Genomic DNA, 22,891 nt, shown 5'->3' with positions numbered 1-22,891 from the left:
GGTTTGGCGAATAATCTAGTCTTCAAGTTCATTTCTTTACAATTTCGTCTTTTTTCGTTTGATTTTGGCATTCTACGACATTGGTATAGTTTTAATTAATTTTTTTTGTAACTTATGGTATATTTTTGCTCATTTTGCAACTGTTTTGTACGACTTACAGTATGGTTGAAAACTTTTTTTTTTGGAAACGGCCGAAAATTCATGCGCGCGCGGATGTCATCCATATAATCAAATCAACATGGCCTAATCTAAGACTAATTCCAAACCCTTGATGTTCCCATGATCCTACAGGAGGAGATAGCCAAGGCCTGGAAGGTGAACAGACAGGAACCTATAGTCATCAGGCTTCATCTGTCCTTCAGTCAGTACCTGGACGCCAACGGTCAGTCAGCCTTCTTCTAGACTTGTTTGTTTGTTTGTTTGTTTTGCATAACCAGTAAACCGCCTTTAGGCGTAACACACCAGCTTTGTACAATGTAAGTATACAGCTACAAGATGCATAAGACCGGACTGTAAGGTTTGAACCACTCACACAAGGTCCCCTACTCTTTTCGTGAACAAAAAATTGTAACATGTTGGAAGTTGGTATTCAAAAGTACATGTGTAGGGCACACAAGACAGGGTCTAATTCTTTTTGGAAAATTTATAAGCCCGTCTGATAATTTTTAGAACCCTGTTTGATATGCCTTGTTATCACACGGGCTGGAACATCTGTGTATCAAACATTATCACGGCCCAAATATTACAATTACAAAAAAAACATTTAAAGCGATGTCATGGATGCCTTACTGTATGCCTTGTGACATAACATTTCTAGACTGACCTTACTTATTTTGCATGTCCAGAGCCTCCCAAGGTTGAGGTTTTCCAGCCTTCTAACAAAGAGACTTTTGGACTCGGAATGCAGATACAAAAGTGAGTTCCAAACTCTATACAGACTGTATACTAATGTCTAAGACTTGGTATAATATTGTAAACCAGTCTTTCAAACTTTCTTGCAAAAGAAGACATACAGAAAGAAGACATACACAATGTACAAATGAATACGGAATATGTCTTGAGTAACCAAAATGGCATTATGTACAAACATGATTTAGGACTGACTTTTTTATAGTAAATAACATTGATGAATAGTTTCATCTGGTTGGTAAGCAGGGTTCTCACCAGGATTTTTTCTCAACGTAGGGGTCAGGTACAGAAGGGCAACTTTCTGCGGCGCAAACTGCGCAAAAACATGGCTACGTCTGGTATTCTCCCCCCCAAAAATAATAACCCTCTGAGACACTATTTCCTGCTTATTTAGGGACAGATTTTGTGATGTTCATCTTGTTCAATCTTCAATACAATTGTTATAACATTATATAAGACATATTTTGTTATGATTTTGCTTAGTTGGAAGTATTGTACTGTGGACTATCCCTACTGCAGGATTATGGAGACGTTCCTGTCTAAAGAGTGGAAGGACCTGAGTAATGACCGGGTGACGGCCATCTGTGTTCCTCTCAGGCCCATCTCTGCTCGCTCCTCACATTCACACAAGGGGGCGTCATCACACGGGTATGTACATGTACATGTACTGTCCACAGCATGTCACAACACCCAGGAAACAAGGTGACAGGTTACACGGTGCAAAAAAAAAAAACAACTGATCAACGCGTGGTACATTTTGTAGGACAGATTTTGTTGACCATGTAATGGCACCACACAGCGATTTTTGTGTGGCACGTCCAAGATGTACCACAAAAAAATTGCGGCTCCCAGTTTTGGGGCGCGTGTGTGTACACCTGTCAAAAATTCTCTGCTACAACATGTGCTGCGCATTGATTGCTGTAAGTTACATTTTTTTTGCTCCGTGTAAACTGGCCCAAAGTCTGCTATCTTCCTACTAGGGCTCTAGCCAGCACCCATTTTTCCATCAATAATTGTTTTTAAGGAACTTTGTGGCCTGTGACGAAAAAAATTGTAAACCAATCCATCAACCTTACTGCCGGACAAAATTGACAAAAACCTTGGGTAAAAATTATACATCCAAAGGACATTCAACCAACAACCACTCTCAAAATGTAAGTACAAAATGTATGTTCAACTTGGCAATGCATTTCTAAAGACTTGAAAATTCAAAATTTGCCCCCAGATCCCCCTAGATTGCAAGCACTCTCCCCCCATGTCCGATCATGAACTTGGACTGATGGGAAAAAAATTTCAAGCTGGCTAGATCCCTGCCTTCTACATTTGCATAAAGTATCATAAAGTATCTTGATGATTTTCACAGACAATTCAAACTATAATATACTGGATGAATTTTGGAGATTACTTCTGGACATTTCGGGTGACATCTATCACTCTTCACTCAACTATTGAGTTGTAACATTTACATGTACCCGGATGTCTCTAAGTACTAACCCTCTCCAACATAATCATTAACATTGTTTTTCGTTGTGGAACATAATATTTCAGTGTGAACCATTAATTTTCATTCCAACTCACGGGATTTTTGTCACTCACAGGAAAAAACTGAAACAGCTGCACGAAATGTCAAAGAGCTTCCAATCCCTAGTCTCCTCGTGGAAAGTCAGACCAGTCAAGAAGTAACCTAAGTCCATTTCAGTTGCATTAGTGGGGCAGATAACTGAAATAATCTTTCAAATTGTGATACAAGCACCAAACTTGGTACAAATACTCATGAGACATTACTCAAGGAGAGGACTTTTTGGTCGGCTGCAGTACCAAAGAGCGCCCTTGGAGCAAATTGTCCACCGGCAAAAAACGCCCCTGCAGTTCCAACGCAAGCTGCTAGGGACACCAAATTTACGTCACTTCTTCCCTACCCCAACAGCTTTTTACCACATAAAAATCATGACTGTAGCATGTTAACCCTTGTCCTGCTGGCAATTTTTACAAAATATTTTCAAATATTTTCATGTCTTAGTCAGGTCACAGTCCCTTGACTTTTTTTGCCCCGCGGTGGCGTAGTTACTTCCGCATTCATTGCGTTTCGCTGCGGTGTGATGCGTTACACGAGAAACACCCCCAAATCATACATATACAGGGTACTATATAGATGGTACTGTATGTGCAACCCATATATATATGGGCCCCGCAGGACAAGGGTTAAGAACAGGAGAAACAAAGCCTGGAAGGTCGGCTGCAGTACCAAAAAGCGCCGCTAGAGGGCACCAAAAGTCAAATCAAGTGGCCCGCGTACTTTTTCAAAAGAGTAATGTCTCATGAGTATTTGTACCAAGTTTGGTGCTTGTATCACAATTTGAAAGATTCCTCCAAAATTTGATGCTATCTGCTCCACTACATTGAAGATCACCAATCACAGCGCTGTGTGTGTGTTACTGTGCGATGCAATTCACATCCATTTTTTAATCTCACTGTTGCGGCTAATTTACATCATGCACGTCTACTTGTCTGCGATTTCCAACAATGTATTAGCAAACAATAGTATTAGCTCTACGAAACATTTTTTCATCAGCATGAAAGTTCATCTGATTTGGTAAATTACATTATGAAAAACTTAAACTTTTCTCCAACTCAAAATTTGACTCACCAGAAATTTTCGACTGAATCACTCAGTCTTCCTCAGCTATCTGACCCAAATGCTGTGGACACGTGATTTTTCTCACGTGTGACGTCAGCAAAGGGTCAAAGGTTGTCTGAAGTTGATATCGCCCCCCGTCCCGGTTGAGTCGAAAATTTCTGGTGAGTCAAATTTTGAGTTGGAGAAAAGTTTAAGTTTTTCATAATGAAGCATTTTTTCATTGAATATTGGGATTTTCTTTTACACAACCAGTACTTCTCTTACCAAGTTGCTTACTTTTCGATGTCTGTAAGACATCTTCCTCAGAGCTTCTGACTGGAGTACTGCTTCTTGCCACTATATGTAGCCAATGTACATGACATTATAGAATACAACACGGGGTATTCCGTATCGCCCGAGGTTTCGGCCTCGGGCGATCCGACTCGCGGGAGGGCCGAGACTGAGGGCGATGCGGAATACACCGTGTTGTATTTTATTTATGTCATACCCACCCTAGAAAACACCCCTTTCAATGCAAGATGAGCCAAAAGTTGGTGCCACTGAACCCTAAACTGCAACAACGTCAATTCCAACGTCCGGATTCTGTATTCGAATTTTCGAAAGGGGCACACGCGGTTAGGGCGAAACGCGTTCGTATCGTTTTATGGAAGCCTTGGAAGCGTTCGATAACGGGTTCCAGACCGGGCCGTACCGTAAAGTACAGCCCGGTCCGGAACCCGTTATCGAACGTTACCGCGGCTCGGGTATGATATAAATGTATATAGATGGCGCTTTTGCGGCAAGAACACAATTCCAAACTTGACTTGAGTTTGTTACTTTGTACCCCCCTTCTTATAATGCCAAAATCACAGAAAATCCCAATATTGACCTAAAGTATGTTCTACCAACCCGATGAAACTATTTTTGGAATGTTTAAAAATTAAATTTACTAGTTTTTAACACTTTGACAATCATTAAATTTTGTCTTACATCCATAGCATGGTGCCTTGGTCAAAGATCTAAAAGTCATTTTGCCATTTCTGATCAACAGATTAGGTACAATTATACGCAGTGTTTACTTGAACACAAGATAACTATTTTTCTACACCAGCCATATTACCAAAGCGCCATGATCGGTGGTCTTTAATGAGTTATCAGGGAGGCTAAGGTATACCTAAGGTTGCTGCTGTCTGCTACACTAGTCTTCATCAACAGGCTTTTACCACATATTCACACATTCTATACTTTGCTTGTCCAATACTAGAGAAACAGATGCTTGTTAACCCATTTACATTCATACTAGTACGATTTCAGGGTGGCAAAACTGTATTTTTAAGGTGAATTTTTTGTAGTAAGTTGAATCAATCCTATCCCATATAGCATTCTAATATCTCGGAGGCAAAAATTCAATGTTACGTCACTGACGAAAAATTTGAATGGTACATGTAGGCTAACATAGCAAGGTTCTACATGTAGCTATTCATGGACTGTCACAGTACCCCCCAACAAACAGACACCGCTTGTTTAGGGCTATTTGAAAAGCTCCAAGTATGAAATGATGACAAAAATGTGCTATGAAATGTCAGTAAATGTCAATATCAGACAGATTTCCTCATCCAGAATATTTTTTGTTTTGCTGCCCTGAAATTGCATTGGATGCCTTTAACAAATTGGTTTCAATCTTGAACCCAAATTTCTTCTTTTTTTCACGTTTCAGCTTAAATTACTAGTATGTAATTTCATCTGTGTTGGCATGTTTAAAGTTAAAACTTTTGTTCCAACACAAAAGGTAAAATGTTCTCACCTAGAGCTTTCGACTCTGGTCTTCCTCAGTAGACTTGTATACTTATAGAAGACCAGATTAGAGTGACTGGTCGAAAGCTTTCTAGGTGAAAACATTTCCCTTTCGTGTTGGAACAAATGTTTTAACTTTAAACTTGCAGCTTACATGTTTTGGGACAAATGAGCCAACTGAATGTCATTGAACTGAGTAAAGAGACTCTTTTTACACAACCAAGACTTACAAATGTAGTCTTTTATTCAGCCGACATTTTGGAGACCGTCTGTCACCTTCCTCAGGGCAATTCTGACTGGTTCACATTGCATTGCAGCACAGGTGTCGCTGCTACATATGCATTCCCAAATGTATACGTACATTGTCAATATTTACATTATCTACACATACTGTATACGTGATTGGATTACAGGGAAATGTATCTACAATGCGTTCCCAAACGTGCAGAAGTTGTGAACCAGTCAGAATTGCCCTGAAGAAGGTGACAGACGGTCACCGAAACGTCGGCTGAATTGGTTGTGTAAAAAGAGTCTCTTTACCCAGTTCTTTAATATACTTCAATGACATTCAGTCGACTAATTTGGCCAAAAACATGTAAGCTGCAAGTTTAAAGTTAGAACTTTTGTTCTCAACACAAAAGGGAAATGTTTTACCAACCTGATGAAACTATTCACGGATGTATTAAAGACCTGCGTGTGTTTGCTGTAGAATCCATGACAGACACGTGGCCCAGCTGGTTGACATGGGCTTCACGGTGGAGATGGCTCGTAACGCGCTCTTCATGACACGCAACAACCTAGAAGAGGCGATCAACCTGCTCCTTACACAACCTGAGAGGTGAGGACAGAAGCTCCGTTTCTTTTCATCTCATTTCAATTATAGTCTAGTATCTGGAAGATGGTAATTGGCTACAAATAACCCGAATGGAAGCTTGGCGAACCAACGTTAACCATACTATAATTTGTGCAACACAGCTGCAAAATGAGCAAATAAACATGTATGCTGCAGCTGTAAATTGCCAAAAAATATTTCGGAAAATGATACAACAGTTATTACTGCAATCCATCATAATTGTAATTTGACAGTCGTAGAATGCCAAAATTATTTCCAAAGAAGAAGAAGAAAATGACTAAAGTCTTGTGTACAAAATTAATGAAAATAAAGAGTATACAAAGTCATGTATTTTTTTTAATATCCCAACATGTAATCACAAGACGTGGTGGTGACGGCACACTCAAGTTTTTTCAACTTATATTAATGCTGTCACCAGGACACCGGACAATTAAAAATTAACTCATTTTCACCTGGGCGAAGTAGGGAAAGTCGTGTAAAGTGCCTTTCCAAAGGGCACAAGATCGGTGGCATGTCAGGACTCGAACCCAGGACCTCTTGGTTCCGTCGAGCACTCTGCTGCTACGCCACACGACACCATGGCCATACCATAGTGTTTAGTCAATTTGTTGAATTGACCCTGAAGTCCGCCGTTGCTCGTTCTCGATAGCTGCAGGCCAGCTGGAGGGGGAGGGGCGGGGAGCAGCTCGTTCCGCGGCACGTGGACCTCGGCGCTGTTCCTGGCGCCATCCGTGGCCCAGCAGCACCAGGTGGTCCTGCCGGCGCGACCGTCTCAGCCGCTCAAACCCGCCACCATCGGGGACGAGCTGCACCTGGTACCATGTTCAACCGAGGTGGGCTGCTTTTTTTTCGCATTCTCAGTGCAGGGCTCGAAATTAATTTTTTGGAATAGGTGCACTGGTGCACCCAACCTAAAAAATTAGGTGCACCATATAAGATAAAATGATCAGAATGTCAGCAAAATCTTAATGTTTCATTTGTAACTAAGCAAAAGTAGGAGTACAAGATTTTTCTGACATCTTGACATACTTAAACCTACACAAAGTTTTGGGTGCACTGCTTCAAAATGAAAACACCATTATTGCATTTAACAGTATAGTGCTGAATTGCATCAGATCTGTAAAATTTATAAATTCTGATTATCATACAGTGACTGTACACTCTGACCCCACTTAGCATATTGGTTGTATCTAGCTAGGTGGTTACAATACATTGTACTCAATCAATGCCTACTTTTTTTAGGCTATATCTTTACCGTTTACACAGGCTACATGTATTAGTCACTATGTACATATTTTATTTCTGTGTCCCTTGGATGTCACACTTGTAGTTTACATGTATTTCAGTTGGCTGTCTAACAATTTTAATAGTCAGTAGCTAGATTAATTATTAAGATCATTTACATTACACAAGTCATGTATTATGTGTCATCATCATTACAGAGAGGTAGGACTGCCAAAACCATTCCAGGATTGGAGTACGGATTCCTGGCACAGGTGAGATACAGTAGGCTACCTTTCTACTAATCCTTAACCTAAGACACCAGTTTCTGTTTTGTTAGGAGGTTGGAAGCTCTCATCTTGACATGAGATATCTATGATTGATCAATGGGCTTGTATCACACTTCAAACATGACTCGGCACATGTACAAATAATGTATGTGTGATTGACTTGCTTCAAAGTGCTGAGAAATATTATATTATAATTACATTGTAGCTCGTTGGAAGAACGCACTGTGCCTGTGCAAATCTTGATTGTACATGCATTCTGCATAGCACTCCACAGGACATTCATTTGGTTAAAAAGATATCATCTACAACAGACAAAATTCTGATGCAGTACTAGTGATGACCAAACATCCGACAAAAATGGTAAAAATTCTGGGTTTCTTGCAGGCGCAGTGCATTCTGCTGACATGCTTAATAATAAACAGTTATGTACAAAGCATGTCATATTTTGCAAGCTTCTTGAACATTGCTAATAAATATGTACACGTGTATATCGATACAGTTGGGCTGCCCATGTCTGATAAAATGTTGATGCCTTGTTGCAGTGCCTAATATATGCACGGAACCGCATCCCAACCCTGAATGAATACTGTGTGGTGTGTGATGAGCCACATATATTCCAGAACGGTGCTATGTTGAAAGTAAGGCTTATTATCATCAATATTTAATACCATTAGATCATAATATCAACTAAGTCATTGTTTCTTTTATGACTATGGTTGTTGTCACAGAAATATGTTTTGTTTTGTTTTGTTTGTTTTTCTTTTAATGCACACAAATAATGATATTAATGATTATTCTGGCACACAAATTTTGTACTTATTAACACCTGAGCAAAGCCACCAGGAGGCCCAAAATCGACCTTGACCTTTGCCTACCCAACACCTACCCACATACCAAATATCATGATTACAATCCATCCAAAGGTTCAAAAGTTATGCTTGTCGCAAATGTCCAGAAACACAGACACACAGACAGACAAACATGCCAAAAACAATACCTCCATTTTTCATGGAGGTAAAGACCACCAAGGCTTAGAAAGCCACTTTTGCCTTGGTCCCCTGGGTGGTGGTTTTAGTGTATCTCAGACTACAGTTACAAGTTCTTTACCTGACAGTGTATAGTCATGTGTAATACAATGTACAAAATGTAGAAGTACAAAATGTTGCTAATACACAAACAGATGACTGTAGTGTTGTTGTCTTTGTTGTTGTTGTTGTTGTTGTGACATGTATTGCTTCTGCCCCAGCCTGTAGTGTGCGAGCGGGAAGTGTGTGTTTTTGCCTTCCAACAACTCGGTGTAATGAGAGGAGCGGCCGATGACATCGCTACTGGAGCCGAGGTCAGTCAGTCACACACACGTTACTTTGCTATTTCTAGTCTCACTGGGCTGTTTGAGGGCCCCCTACACTGTGATTTGGACACCCCATACTGTTTTGTTTTGTTTTTTCTAGAAAAATTTACATGTAGCATGAGGGAGCAGATCACAAGCATGGCGCGGGACCAAAGCAACCGAGTGGGGATTTTTTTATGAGAGTAACACAGTTTTGTAAATGCTAGAATGCATTGTTGTATTATAATTGTTTTTACATGTACATCTTTACTGGAAAAAGTCCACTTAGGCCACACCAATTTAATTTCTTGGTTAACGGATTCGCCCGCTTCATTTTTTTCTGATTTGCAAATAAAAATAAAAATTCAGAATCAACTGCAAAATGCTCATATTTTGCCCTGAACAGTTGAAAACAGTCCTTTTCATCCTAGTTGTTACAGTTATTCCACCTTTCAATGCAATGGTATCATTAAAAGTTCAAAATGCATTGTTAAAAATTTTGAACCAGCCTGGTGTGTTGACTTTATGGCTCCTATCGTAACATTTTGGGCCATAATAGGATGCCTAGGCCTGTTTTGTTTTTTTTTCTCGCCCGCCCGCTCCATAGTTTTTCTAGAAAACTCCGTTAACCAAGAAATTAAATTGGTGTGGCCTTAGGGTTCAGTCTGAAAATTGATTTGAGGAAGCTGGCTGGTTACATGAGGGAGCAGCGTCCTTACTCCCCTGTTTAGGAAAAACCTTGGCATACTTTGTTTGCTCTGTCTTTCGACCAGCATAGGGGCGTTTCTTTTGGGGGAGAGCATGACCCTTCATAACTGATTATAATTAACTGGCTAGGAAATTTCTGTCAAAAGATTCGGGTAGACCACTGTGACAATGTGACAAAGGTTGTGGTACATAATTGTACATTTGTATATTGCAGTTTATATCATACCCGGGCTGCGATAACGTTCGATAACGGGTTCCGGACCGGGCCGTACTTTACGGTACGGCCTGGTCCGCAACCCGTTATTGAACGCTTCCATGGCTGTCATAAAACGATTCGAACGTGTTTCGCCCTACCCGTGTGTGCCCCTTTCTGTATTCAATACAGAATCCGGACGTTGGAATTGATGTTGTTGCATTTTAGGGCTTAGTGGCAACAACTTTTGGCTCATCTTGCATTGAAAGGCGTGTTTTCTTGGGTGGGTATGACATAAATAAAATACAACACGGTGTATTCTGCATCCGGCCTCGGTCCCGGCCCTCCCGCGAGTCGGATCGCCCGATCCGACCCGCGATCGGGCCGATACCTCGGGCGATACGGAATACCCCGTGTTGTATTCTATATGAATATAGGAAAATGAGAGTAGTTTTGAAGAATATAACTCAGGTGTAATTTGTCCCTGGCCCAGGTTGTGGATTTGCTGCTGGCTATGGTAAAGGCCAGCTCCCACTCCCCCAGGAAAGACCTGATCCTCGACCCCTTCCCCTCAGTGGTAGATCCCGATAACGCCAAGGAGATGGTGCTCAGTCCAAAGGTAAGGCCATGTTGATTTGATTATAATTTATGGATGACATCGGCGCGCGCATGAATTTTCGGCTGTTTCCAAAAAGTTAAGTTTTCAACCATACTGTAAATCGTACAAAACTGTTTCAAAATTGAGCAAATATGTACCGTAAGACATTATACTGTAATTCACTTTATGTTCACGGTAGCAAAATTTCACGGTCTGAGAAAAATGGACATGTTCACGGAACTATGTATTCACGGTGGCAACAGGTGCCGGAATTACTCTACTCTAATTATGATTAAGTTCACTGTACAGTAGTGACAGTGAAAACAGTGAACATAAAAGTACCGTGAAAAAATCAGTAATTACAGTATTAGAAAATGATACTTTTGTACCAATGTCGTAAAATACCAAAATCAAACGAAAAAAACGAAAAATGTAAAGAAATGAAATTGGAGACTACATCGTAGATTATTCACCACTCTGTCATTTGTACAACCTTCATAACCACGTATATTTCAAAATGAAAGCAGCTTTGTTTTATTCGCACGCTCGAGAAATGCATGAGAGAAATGTATCATAATTAGCTTGCAGTTTATCGTTTCACAAGTAAATTTTCTCTGCCACAGAAAAAGAACTATGACCGAGTGAATGCGATCCTGGACAGCCTGATGAGTGTGAGAGAGATGACCCAGGCCTCGGTGGACATGAAGAAACAACTGGACAAGAAGGACAAATATGCCTGGCCATTCCTCAGCTGGTAAATACATCATTCCTCTCTCTCTCTCTCTCTCTCTCTCTCTCTCTCTCTCTCTCTCTCTCTCTCTCTCTCTCTCTCTCTCTCTCTCTCTCTCTCTCTCTCTCTCCTCTCTCTCTCCTCCTCTCTCTCTCTCTCTCTCCCTCTCTCTCCCTCTCTCTCAGTCAGTCATTCCAATGCTACTGTAAATCACGAATTTTCGCTGTTTTCACGGTCACTTCTGTACTGCAAAGTTATCATTACAGTGAACAAATAATTTGCCGATTTTCCTAATGTACTTGGTATGTATGTAACTTTTTATATGGATTGTGTCCCTCACAGGGTGATTTCCAGCAACAGATCCCATATTGTCAAGCTGCCTGAAAGCAGGGTAGGAACTGTTAATTGTATATTCAATTTGTCACTTCTACAGTGTAATATGTACAGTGTCACATGTACATAACCTTGAGAAAAAGTGTGCTTAAAGATATTTTTACTGCAACATACCCTAGGTATGTACATTTTGATATGTGCAGGAGTGCATACCAACAATATGTTGCAGTAAAAATATCTTAAAGCACACTGTTTCTCAAGGTGGCGATATTATATATGGACCCTGGTGATATTATGGACACAGATGTTACATGTAGATTGCCTTTTAATCATAAAGATTTTTGACAAAATTTATTTTGATGCCAACATGTAATTATAAGTTCACAATGTTTAATTTCTCCTGAATGAACGGTAATTAACTTTAGTTATTAAAGTGTATAGTAAATAACTGTTGTGTTGTACATTGTGATCTCTATCATCCATGCACTAATGCTAAATTTATACACCCCCTCCCCAGAGAATTAAGTTCATGCACACCCCTCACCAGTTCCTGTTACTGAGCAGCCCCCCTGCTAAAGAACAGGCCTTCCGAGAAGCCAAGAGACAACACGGCAGTCTGTTCGCATTCCAGTGAGTCTTTCTTTGTTCCACGCTCACTGACTTTTATTTTACCTGCAGATATTTACATCTTAAAGACATCCAGTGCAGTTTTTAGGGCTTGGAAACCCAAATTTTCAAAGTCAAATTTCTAATCACTTATCTACATACTGAGTTGAAACCAGACTATCCAATGTATGTTGACCCTCATGGATCAAAAATACCCAAAATTCTGATGGAAAATGGTTACTGAAAGGCCCTGGGCTGATTTTTAGGGTACCACCCAGAAAATAAAACACTCATCTTTGGGGCTTGTTTCTGCAGTTTTAAATACCCAAAGTATGTCAATTAAATACTGATTGAAATGTGTGTATGACTATTGTGAAGCAGTATGACACTGTGTCAATATCATAAAGATTGTCTTACTCACAATATTTCTAGTTTTGCTGTTTTGAAATTGCATACTATTAGGCATTGCCTTTAACATGTTTCGTATTTAAGTTTCTTCACGCGTTTTTGTAAAAGTGCCCCTGGAAGAGTGAGTATATCAGCAAAATTTTGCAATTTTTCAAAAAAAAATTGATTGCAAATTGTGCAAGTTAGTGAATCTGAAAATACCCATTTGTAATATGTATATTTACTGTAAATCACTTTTTATTTGCGGTAGCAAAATTTTGCGGTCTGAGGAAAGGGGACGTGTTCACAGAACTAAAATCATGTTTGCAGTGGCGGCAGGTGCAGCAGAAAGAAATTTAGCAAATTGACCACAAAAACCTGAAAACCTGCCACAAATAGAAGGTGATGTACAGTTACATGTAGTACATGTAATATGTGTACATTGTTTGTCTTTGAGGTTTCTCTAATATGCACACAATGTGAAGTTTTTGCTGTGATCTATCTTGCAGTGGTTCCCATATAGAAAACTGGCATTCCATCCTGAGACATGGCCTCATCAACGCTTCAGGTACCAAGCACCAGGTGAGGATGTGACTGGGTTATGATACTTCTTCTGATTTTTTAATACTATTATTAATAAATAAATAGATAGATCTCATCTGAAAATTGGGTTATAGGGTTTCAGTCAGGGCTCAAAATTAAAGGTGGTCCAATGGCCACTGTCCACTAAAATTTAGGCTGGGACAACTAAAAACTGTTGGACATTTTTGGGACGATCAAAATAATTTTTTTACATCAGAATGTCAGCCCTTCTTTTGTTTATCAGGCACACGTCCTGGCTTTTGGAAAAGTCCCCCCGAATTCCCTGTCTACACTGCAATTACATAATGCACAAGGGAGTAAACATTAAGTAAAATAAAGTTGACTTCAAGTTAAAGTCATACAATACTTCCCCCAAAAAATGATTGGGACATTTCATCCTCTGCTTCGGGACAATTGAAAATTTTATTTTTGGGACAGTGCAGGGACAATGGGAAGAAAAATTTATTTTGAAGGCCTGTCAATGTTACCTGCATCAGTGCAGGAATGCAGAAAAAAAGATTTCCAGTATACAAACCAGTTCTCTTATTACCTCCGGGGGAGGAGACATCCTTCCGCGGAAGGGTTTTGTGAGAGATTTCAATTTTCATGTTCGCAGCTGTTTCTCACGTTTGGGTGGACGGATTCTTTTGAGACTCGGTATATGTTTTGCTATTGGGCTGCAGATGATGCACGTTCTTTTGTTTTTATTATATAATATATATTATGTGTTTGCGGGCGTGAAAATGGTGCCTTTTGGTGGCCCCAAAACACCCCTTTGAGCGTGAAAGTGGTCGCGACCGTTGACCTTTGGCGTGTTTAAGCTATTCTCGGTCTGGACCACGTATATGACCCCTCGCACAGAGGGGTGTCCGGTCTCGATGAATTCTTTGTTTAAAACCCTATATAAAAAATACACAATGAAAAGCCCGGAGGTATAAAATCTCAGATTTTACTTGTCTCTATGATGTTTGTCGTGTCTCTATAGCTCCATGGTGCTGCATACGGCAGTGGGATCTATCTCAGTCCCAACTCCAGTGTGTCCTTCGGTTACTCCTGCATGGGCCACGGGAGTCACAAGGCTGCCAGGAACAAGGCTCTGCTGGTGGTGAGTTATCTCTGAGTTATCTCTGAATTATCTCTGAGTTACTGTATCTCTGACAAGGCATAGTTAACTCGAGAAAGCAAACTTTTTATGATCCATGAGGCCATGCCAATGCGATTTGTTGTAAAACGTTGAACTTTATTCCAACACGCAATTTACAGAGAAATCAAATTTTCAGCGACCACTGTCGCCTTCATCAGGATAATTAATGACCAATCACTTCACAACGTGATCTCACAAGAGTTACGGTTTCTTGTTGATTTGATTTGTTGGTTCACAGATTTTCCCCCTTCATTTAAGCCTCTGAAGCAACTCCAAAAATGCTCAAATTTTGGCCCCCAACAGTTGAAGGAAGTCCTTTCTCTTCAGAGTTGTTACCATTTTTCCATCTATCAAATTATTGTTTGATAAAAATTAAAGTCCAAAATCCCAAACCAGACTGGTATATTGACGTCATGGCTCCTATCATAGCATGCATTTGGGGCTATCATAGGATGCCTACATGTAGGTCTGTTTTTATTTTTTGCCCTGGCCTGTTTCTTCATGTTATCTCTGAAAAAAGTCCAAGAACCAACAAATCAATTTGATGTGTCCTAAGTACATGTAAGTGTTATTCGGAAAGCAACTATATGGAACTGTCTTGAAAGTTCATATGTATTGGTAGAAGTCATTATGAAGCAAGATTGAATTTCCAACACATGAAATTATACTTGTTTCATAATCCTATAGATACGTAATTACTTGAAATATAATAATCTACTGGGTTTATTGGGTCAATTAAAACAGGTTGTCAATATCATTCTCATAATGTAGATATGTATGATGTGGGAATATTATATAAGATTAACAACATGAGTCACCAATTTTATTGAAATTTACAGTCAGTCTATCTAATGCTAGGTCATTGTTTTGATTGTCATCAAATGCATCAAGAGGTTTGGAATCACTGGTAAACAGGTCCTTTGGATTGCTGCATTTTTCCCCACATCAGAAGACTGCATTATATCCTGTGTACAATTCTTAGTAGTTAGTCATTTACCTGGTATTCAAACTGAATTGTGGCTTGTTGTGCTGATAAAAATGTACATGACTTGTATGATCAAAAAAGACTCTTTTTAGGTCAATATCCAGATTCCAGGAACTTCCCCCCTCTTACCCCCCATAATTTGTCTTTTGTTGGACCAAAAGTTGGGAGTGTTTCATTTTGTGTCCTCATCTGGTGATGTGTTACACAAAGTCAGCCTCATTATTTCAGTCTCTTCCTACCTTTTCCTTGCAATTTTGCAAAACTTCACAAATTAAGAAGTTGCTTTTTGAGTGATTTGTATCAATGCCCAGGTACTGTGTGTCCCTAGTACATACTGTTATGTTTACCTTAAAGTTTGCAGAAGGAAAAAATGTATATTGTTTTTGGCAGTTTCTTCCTCTTCTGACTTCTTCTCCAAACAAATAATGTCAATGACCTGGACCAGACGTCTGTCACCATGGTAACTGGTGCTGTAGCATGCAGACACCCTGTGGTGTTGGGTTACATTATGTAGCAGGACCAATTTGGAAGGTCTGGTCACCATATACATGTAGTATATGAATGTGTTTGGGTGAGAATATAACTGTTACTGTAACAGAACAGTTAGTAGTTTGTCAGGCAAGACCATGAGAAGGTAAACATTATGCATTTGCTTTGCAAATGTTGCCTTTGTACAAACACTGCTATACCCAGTTGTCAGGAAATTCTGTTGCAGCAGATTACTACATTACTGTGTGTAAAAGGTGCTGCACACTACTGCTTCATTAGTGTTGTGAGTAAACTGCCTTGTTGATGATTGGCCATTATTTCAGACCCCCCATCGGAAAGGGTTCCTGCAAGGCTGCAAGGCCCTCGGGTGTACAAATCAGACTACTGCGGCATCAGTAAGTCCCTCTCATCTTGTGCTGTGACTCGTGTGTTCACCACCATCCATACCTGTCCTCAATAAAGCTTGACGTACAACTCTAGCTAGAAAGTTTAAGCCTTTGTTCCAACACGAAAAGAGAGACTCACCACGAATTTTCTTTCAAACACGTTTAACCTTCGTCAGATGTGTGATCCACTCGCTAACTCTCTGGAAGTCAGAAACGTGATGACGTCAGGAGTGAATCAAGAGTGAGCTTTCATTAAAAAATTTTTGCACATCTCTTTCTTTAGTTACTTAATATCAAGATTTACCACAATTGTGGAAGGAATTGACATGAAACTCTTCAAGATGTCAACCCGGAGACCAGACTGTAAGGTTTGAACCACTCACACCGGGAAGGACCCCAACTCTTTTCAAAACAACATCACTTCAACACGTACAGACAGTCCCTCCATGCTTTGCTGTGTCTGGATTGTTTCTTGGAAGTTCTTGAAAGTACTTGACTGGTATATAGTACACTAATACAGGCCATGCAACTGACATCCATGCACATGGATATGTGTACATGTGTTTAGAAGTATCCATGCAGCTTATACACAAGTATCTTGTGTTTAACCTTCATTGGTTTAACCATTGCTCACTAATGCTGCGATTGGCTTTAGTGGACCATGCCCTAATGCTCCAGCTTACAATTATACACAGTATAATGAAGAAGATTTAAATATCAGAGTTGGTCTAGCATGAAGATTTTTCTTAACATTTCTTTTGTTTGCCTGAGGCCAATTCCATATTAATTATATACGGTACTACATATTAATCATAATTATAACAAAATTGACTTTGTTTGTTGCTTTAACTTTATTATGTGTGGTTATTGTCTTTGGTTTACCTGGTATTGTCTTTTTCTAACTCTTTGATTTTTTTGTGTAACTCCTTTCACAATTGCCTTCATTGCTCAAACATGAAAATGTACAAATTGTAATTCTCTGTAGTTTTAGGTAATGAGATAGAGATCAGACCCCTAAAAGTGCTAGGGGGTCAGTTGTCAACTTTTCAATGCTCATTTCTTCATAATACTGTACACAGTACAAAATGACACTCAGTCAGCGTTGTTGCATGTGTATTAACAAGTAATAAATAAACAAACACCGAAAACCTGCTTACATGGCAGTATCAATGGTAGTTGCTGGTAAGTACAAAAAAAAATTGTTCTCCATCCCATTATACTTTTATTTGAACCATTATGATTGAATTATTCTCATGCATATTTGCAAGTCAGATGTCTTTTCATAGTATTACTTAGTACAGGAAAGGGTGTTACACATTCAATGAAGTCTTGTACATACAATTCATTAGTTTATGGTTCATGTACGTGTGAGGCACAGGCTAAAAACAATGATTTGAATTTGTGAGAAAGCTAATAGCACTGTGTCATTTGCACAATCATATAGTATTAATAAGAAGACAGTACACCATTTTAAAAGACATTGTGAAAGTGATGATTCATAACTACACTATACTAAGCATAGTCTGGTGCAGATTATTGCATTTTGGGTCATAACTTTGTCTATGCCTATGTATATTGTGTACAGTGTGCTCTTTGCATTTATTAGTGTCATGAGCATTAGTGATACATACCTTATAACATGAGTTGTACATGTACAATGTATTATAATAATTAAATATTGCATCTTTTAAGATACCCAAATTACGACTTAGAATCTAATGTAATTTGTTTCTTTTTAGGTGGGGGAATGATTAATTTTTTTTTTTTATTTCACCTGTTTCATGCTGTTTATTTCAGGAGAAGACTGGCAAGAAAGAAAATACTAAACGTTTCTTAGAAAGTGACAACTTGACCTGCATAGCACTCTGTGAAGGTGAGGTTAGGAATTCAAAGGAACTCATCAGTGTACAATGTCTTTTGAATAATAATAATAAAAATACTTATAATTCTTTGTCTTCGTTGTCTAATTATATAGTTACACACTGTCAAGGATTTTTAGTGGTTCAAATTTGCTGAATATGTAATGTACATAATTTTTACTCTAAATATTAACTTGACTTGTTGCTGTTTTGTTATTCATGCTTTTTAATTTTCAAAATTTTGATCAAGCTACATGTACATGTATATTCAAAGTAGTTTGCATTGTTCACATGCTTGTACCATGAATAAAGCCTGCATTTTGTCATTCTCTTTCTGCAGTGATCCATTCCAAGGAGCTCAGAAAACACAACAACATCTGGGTGGTGCCTAACCCTGACCACGTGTGCACAAGGTTCTTCTTTGTGTAAGTGTTTCAATTCTACAATTTTTCAGTCTTTCTTCCACATTTCTATTTTGAAATTCTAATTTTTACACTGTTTAGGTACTTCACTTTGAAGAACATTCTGACGTAACAATTTGACGTGTATGGACAAGGTTATTTTTTTGTGTAGAATTAGTCCTTCAAATCAGATTCTACAATTTTGCAGTCTTTCTTCCTTGTTTCTATCAGCTAATTTCTACACTATTACAAAATGTATGCATGTACTTCACTTTGAAGAATATTCTGACATATTAGTTTGACATGCATTCTTTACTTGTGTACCGAAATGGCATATGTTCAGAAACCATTGCTATTATTGCTTTAATTTATACGTCATACACTAGCTCGTAACAGTGAATGGAGCAAATGAAAATCTGCATACACCAAGAAGCTTCCATCATTGCATACACCTACACGTGTACAGTACATGTACATGACTCTTGTACATGTACATGACATTGTATACATAATAAACTCAGTACATTGACCAGTACAGGTTACATGTACATGACTGTACATGATTGTGTACATCATGTACATGTACATGTAGGTGCAGGTAGACATCATCAGTGCACAGCTCCAATTTTAGTGCCCAGTATGTGTAGCCCTGACTGTTGCCTTGTGTGCAGGTATGAAGATGGGCAGGTGGGGGATTCCATGGTGGACACCACACAGGAGAAGTACCAGAAGGAGATACTCAGGGCCATCGGCAACATGACCGCCACCGACTGACCTTCAGAACAGTCAAGGTCGTTCACGTAGCAGGGTAGAGCCATGCTGGTTTCAGGCAATCTTTTCCCAGGCAGTGACGTTTTATCGATTTTTGTTTAGTTTCATAAGTGTTGAATCTAAAATAATAACTGCTGTTGCAGAATATTATTAGACTTACATGTACATGGAGAGTTTGGGTCATCATACATGTAACGTTACATGTACATTGTAGGGGAAGGGCCTCTTTTCTTGGTTAAGCTTGACCCAGTACTATTTTATAGATGTCGTCACCTGAATACATTTTTATAAACACACACTCATTTTCTACACAACTCTAAAACCTGCACATGCAGATTTAAACAGTTGCATGATTCTAGGGAAGTCATGGACCGTTCTCAGATTGCAACAAGGTGTGGTTTGTATTTATGCTTTATTGCATATTTTGCATATTATGAAAGAGTTCACTTGAAAACACGAGTAGTAGTATCACCCAAGATAAGAACTGTAAACAGTTGTAGATGCTTTAATATGTTTTTCAGTCATAAGAAAGTGCATTGGCATTTTAGATGGCGTTGAATGGTTAACAGCAAATCCCACTCTGAAGTTAAACTAGACATTCCACCAAGAACATCATCGGATTCCCATCGCATCAACAAATTAAAAAAAAATATGACAGATAAAACCAGATCAGGGGTGAGTGTGAGTGAGTGCAGATCTTCAAACATTCTGATGATTACAACTATTCACAGTCCTTGCTCATTATAACAAGAAATCGTGTGGAATGCTTTCCTGACATTTGACATGAAGGGCAAGGATTGAACCTATTTTTAGTTTTATTACCACTTCATAAATGCCTGAATTTTCCAGAGATTTTTTCCAGTGAATTTCTTGTTCTTGAGAAACATCATAAAAGTGCAAGATTCAGCATCTAATAATAAATGCATCTGTTGGTCTCTCTAGTCCTTAGGAAACTGTTTTGTAACATCAGCATGAAAGTTCATCTGAGTTGGTAAATTACATTATGAAAAACTTAAACTGTTCTCCAACTCAAAATTTGACTCACCAGAAATTTTCGACTGAATCACTCAGTCTTCCTCAGCTATCTGACCCAAATGCTGTGGACACGTGATTTTTCCCACGTGTGACGTCAGCAAAGGGTCAAAGGTTGTCTGAAGTCGATATCGCCCCAGAGGCCATACACATCAGGGCACTTCAACCATCGCTCAACCGGGACGGGGGGCGATATCGACTTCAGACAACCTTCGACTTCAGATAGCTGAGGAAGACTGAGTGATTCAGTCGAAAATTTCTGGTGAGTCAAATTTTGAGTTGGAGAACAGTTTAAGTTTTTCATAATGTTTTGTAACATGTTAGATTCGCTCAACATTGCTGTGCAAGCCACAATTATATAGTGTTTTCTCTATATTTCCAAACTTTTGCCATAATGATTGTAGACTGTGACAATTGTGGCCTATTGAATTTGTACCTACATGTACTAGTAAAAATTATATTGATGAAGCTACACTCCACAGGACAAAATAATGATTGTTTAAAGTTGAGACTTGTTAGGTCTGCTCCAGACCTTAATTTCATCATAATTATTATGATTCAATGTTTTACTGTTTTAATTTACTAATTCCAGGGAAGAGCATTGAAAAAAGTATCCACTTGATATAATTCTAAAGAGTTTTTGTTAATATTTTATTTTTGTTTTATTTTTTAGTATTACTAATATAAACTGACATCAAGCATTACATAGTGTGCAATGAATGATGGTACACCAAGACTAATGCCAACACACTCACTACTGTGAATGTTATATTGTTCTTTATTGTCTGGATCAACAAGATTTATGAATATGGTAACATTTCGAATGTGATGTTCATTGTGGGATTGTCACAATTCTGTTGTTATCTATTTTGTACATAGTTACTTGTTCTGTAGTACATGTATGTAGTGATTGTCATTGTTTGTAGTTGTGCTGTTGCTTTAGTCTTAACTTAAATTTGTTGCCAACTTACATACTACTTATACTAAAAGTTTAATGTTCTATTATAACACAAGAGTTTTTATTATTGTACCAGATTGAGTACGAAAGGTACATAGTTTAGCAGGCTTACTTTTGAAGGATTGTGTACAAGCAAGGTACTGAGATGACATGCTATTTAAATGTAAGTTAGGCCACACTATATTAATCAGTTGGTTTTTAGATTCGCCTACTTCTATTTTTCTGATTTGCCCCCCTCCTAGTGGGGCAGATGACTGAAATAATCTTTCACTTTGTGATACAAGCACCAAACTTGGTACAAATACTCATGAGACATTACTCTTTTGAAAAAGTATGCGGGCCACTTGATTTGACTTTTTGGTACTGCAGCCGACCTTCCGAAGCAAAAAAAGCGCCCTTGAAGCAAATTGTGCACCGGCAAAAAAACGCCTCTGCAGGTTCAACGCAAGCAGCTAGAGACACCAAATTTACGTCACTTCTTCCTTACTTAACAGCTTTCTACCACCTAAAAATCATGACTGTAGCATGTTTAGAACAGGAGATACAAAGCCCGGAAGGTCAGCTGCAGTACCAAAAACGCCGCTAGGGGGCACCAAAAGTCAAATCAAGTGGCCCGCATACTTTTTCAAAAGAGTAATGTCTCATGAGTATTTGTACCAAGTTTGGTGCTTGTATCACAATTTGAAAGATTCCTCCAAAATTTGATGTTATCTGCTCCACTATCCCCTCTACATAAGGTTTCAAAAAAGGTTTCAGGTTATGAATCAACTGCAAAGTGCTCATATGTTGGCCAGAACAGTTGAAGAAAGTCCTTGCCTTCCTAACTTTGTTGCAGTTCTTTTCTATCTATCAATGCAGTGGTTTGATTGAAATTCATTGTTTAAATTATAAACCAGCCTGGTATGTTGACCTCACGGCTCCTATCATCAGCATTAATTTTGATCCTGTTTCTATATTTTTTTTTCCATCGCTTCTATCTTCTTCTGGAAAAAATCCAAGAACCAACCAATTAAATTGGCGTGGCCTTAGCACCCTTCAAAATGTATCCGAAATTTGCAAGGCATGATGGGAAGTGGGATGCATGTTGTCAGTATAAGTACAAGATGTGGCCCATGATGCTTTGAGATGGGATTGAGCCACTGTTGTAGGAGACTACTACTATAAATTATTTTGCGGTAGCAAAATTTCGCTGTCTGAGAAAAATGGACATCTTTGCAGAGCTATACATTCGCAGTGGCGGCAGGTCCATTATTTGTTCATGGTAATGATATACATGTAGTTGTGGTACAGAAGTGAAAACTGCAAATATAAAAGTACCACTAAATATAATAAGTGATTTACAGTACTTGTTCCATCAGCCATCTATTGGCTTGCTGAGAGACGTGTATACCACACTGTACATTTTTACAGCCATTTCATGTGAAGTTTTCAGTCTGCAGTTCACTTTCAAGTGATTTCAAGGATGTGGTGAAAAAACGTGTGTGCTTCTGTACAGGTGATAATGAGATCGTGTCATGAAACAATTATGGTATATTTGTGTAGCCTCCTGTGCAGGCTCCGGGGCGGGAGGGAATTTTGATACAGCGTTTTGAAGAGTTTTTAACGCGTTATTTTAATAGCCGGCCATCCTACAACCAGCCGCCAAGAGAGGGTTCCTTTCTGCCCACGTGGCTGGTTGTAGGATGGCCGGCTATTAAAATAACGCGTTAAAAAAC

General features: G+C 39.0%; 2 protein-coding genes across 6 annotated transcripts in view; both read left to right on the top strand.

The window, feature by feature from the left end:
* LOC109462475 (poly [ADP-ribose] polymerase 6-like) overlaps window positions 1-19,376 on the top strand; it is a 58,793-nt gene extending 39,417 nt beyond the window's left edge. For 3 of the 5 annotated variants that reach the window (XM_019759029.1, XM_019759028.1, XM_019759032.1), the window contains 19 exons: window positions 292-382; window positions 846-915; window positions 1,429-1,557; window positions 2,508-2,588; window positions 6,030-6,158; window positions 6,823-7,006; window positions 7,616-7,669; window positions 8,227-8,322; window positions 8,931-9,023; window positions 10,409-10,534; window positions 11,137-11,267; window positions 11,586-11,634; window positions 12,094-12,206; window positions 13,079-13,151; window positions 14,137-14,256; window positions 16,093-16,164; window positions 17,953-18,028; window positions 18,355-18,439; window positions 19,087-19,376. In XM_019759029.1, the coding sequence (XP_019614588.1) occupies window positions 292-382; window positions 846-915; window positions 1,429-1,557; window positions 2,508-2,588; window positions 6,030-6,158; window positions 6,823-7,006; window positions 7,616-7,669; window positions 8,227-8,322; window positions 8,931-9,023; window positions 10,409-10,534; window positions 11,137-11,267; window positions 11,586-11,634; window positions 12,094-12,206; window positions 13,079-13,151; window positions 14,137-14,256; window positions 16,093-16,164; window positions 17,953-18,028; window positions 18,355-18,439; window positions 19,087-19,189 (1,875 nt within the window). In that variant the 3' untranslated portion in view covers window positions 19,190-19,376. The remainder of the gene's footprint in view (window positions 1-291; window positions 383-845; window positions 916-1,428; window positions 1,558-2,507; window positions 2,589-6,029; window positions 6,159-6,822; window positions 7,007-7,615; window positions 7,670-8,226; window positions 8,323-8,930; window positions 9,024-10,408; window positions 10,535-11,136; window positions 11,268-11,585; window positions 11,635-12,093; window positions 12,207-13,078; window positions 13,152-14,136; window positions 14,257-16,092; window positions 16,165-17,952; window positions 18,029-18,354; window positions 18,440-19,086) is intronic. The other 2 variants (XM_019759031.1, XM_019759030.1) reach the window with 2 other exon arrangements.
* Window positions 19,377-22,241: 2,865 nt separating this feature from the next.
* Window positions 22,242-22,891, top strand: part of LOC109462447 (poly [ADP-ribose] polymerase 6-like) — a 10,101-nt gene continuing 9,451 nt past the window's right edge. The window contains exon 1 of the mRNA XM_019759002.1: window positions 22,242-22,262. Coding sequence (XP_019614561.1) covers window positions 22,242-22,262 — 21 coding nt within the window. The remainder of the gene's footprint in view (window positions 22,263-22,891) is intronic.

Source organism: Branchiostoma belcheri, unplaced genomic scaffold (assembly GCF_001625305.1).
Source record: "Branchiostoma belcheri isolate BF01 breed outbred unplaced genomic scaffold, Haploidv18h27 scaffold117, whole genome shotgun sequence".
In the NCBI taxonomy this organism is placed as follows: domain Eukaryota; kingdom Metazoa; phylum Chordata; class Leptocardii; order Amphioxiformes; family Branchiostomatidae; genus Branchiostoma; species Branchiostoma belcheri.
The sequence above is the reverse complement of the archived record's forward strand: the minus strand, read 5'-3'. Positions and strand labels throughout refer to the sequence as shown.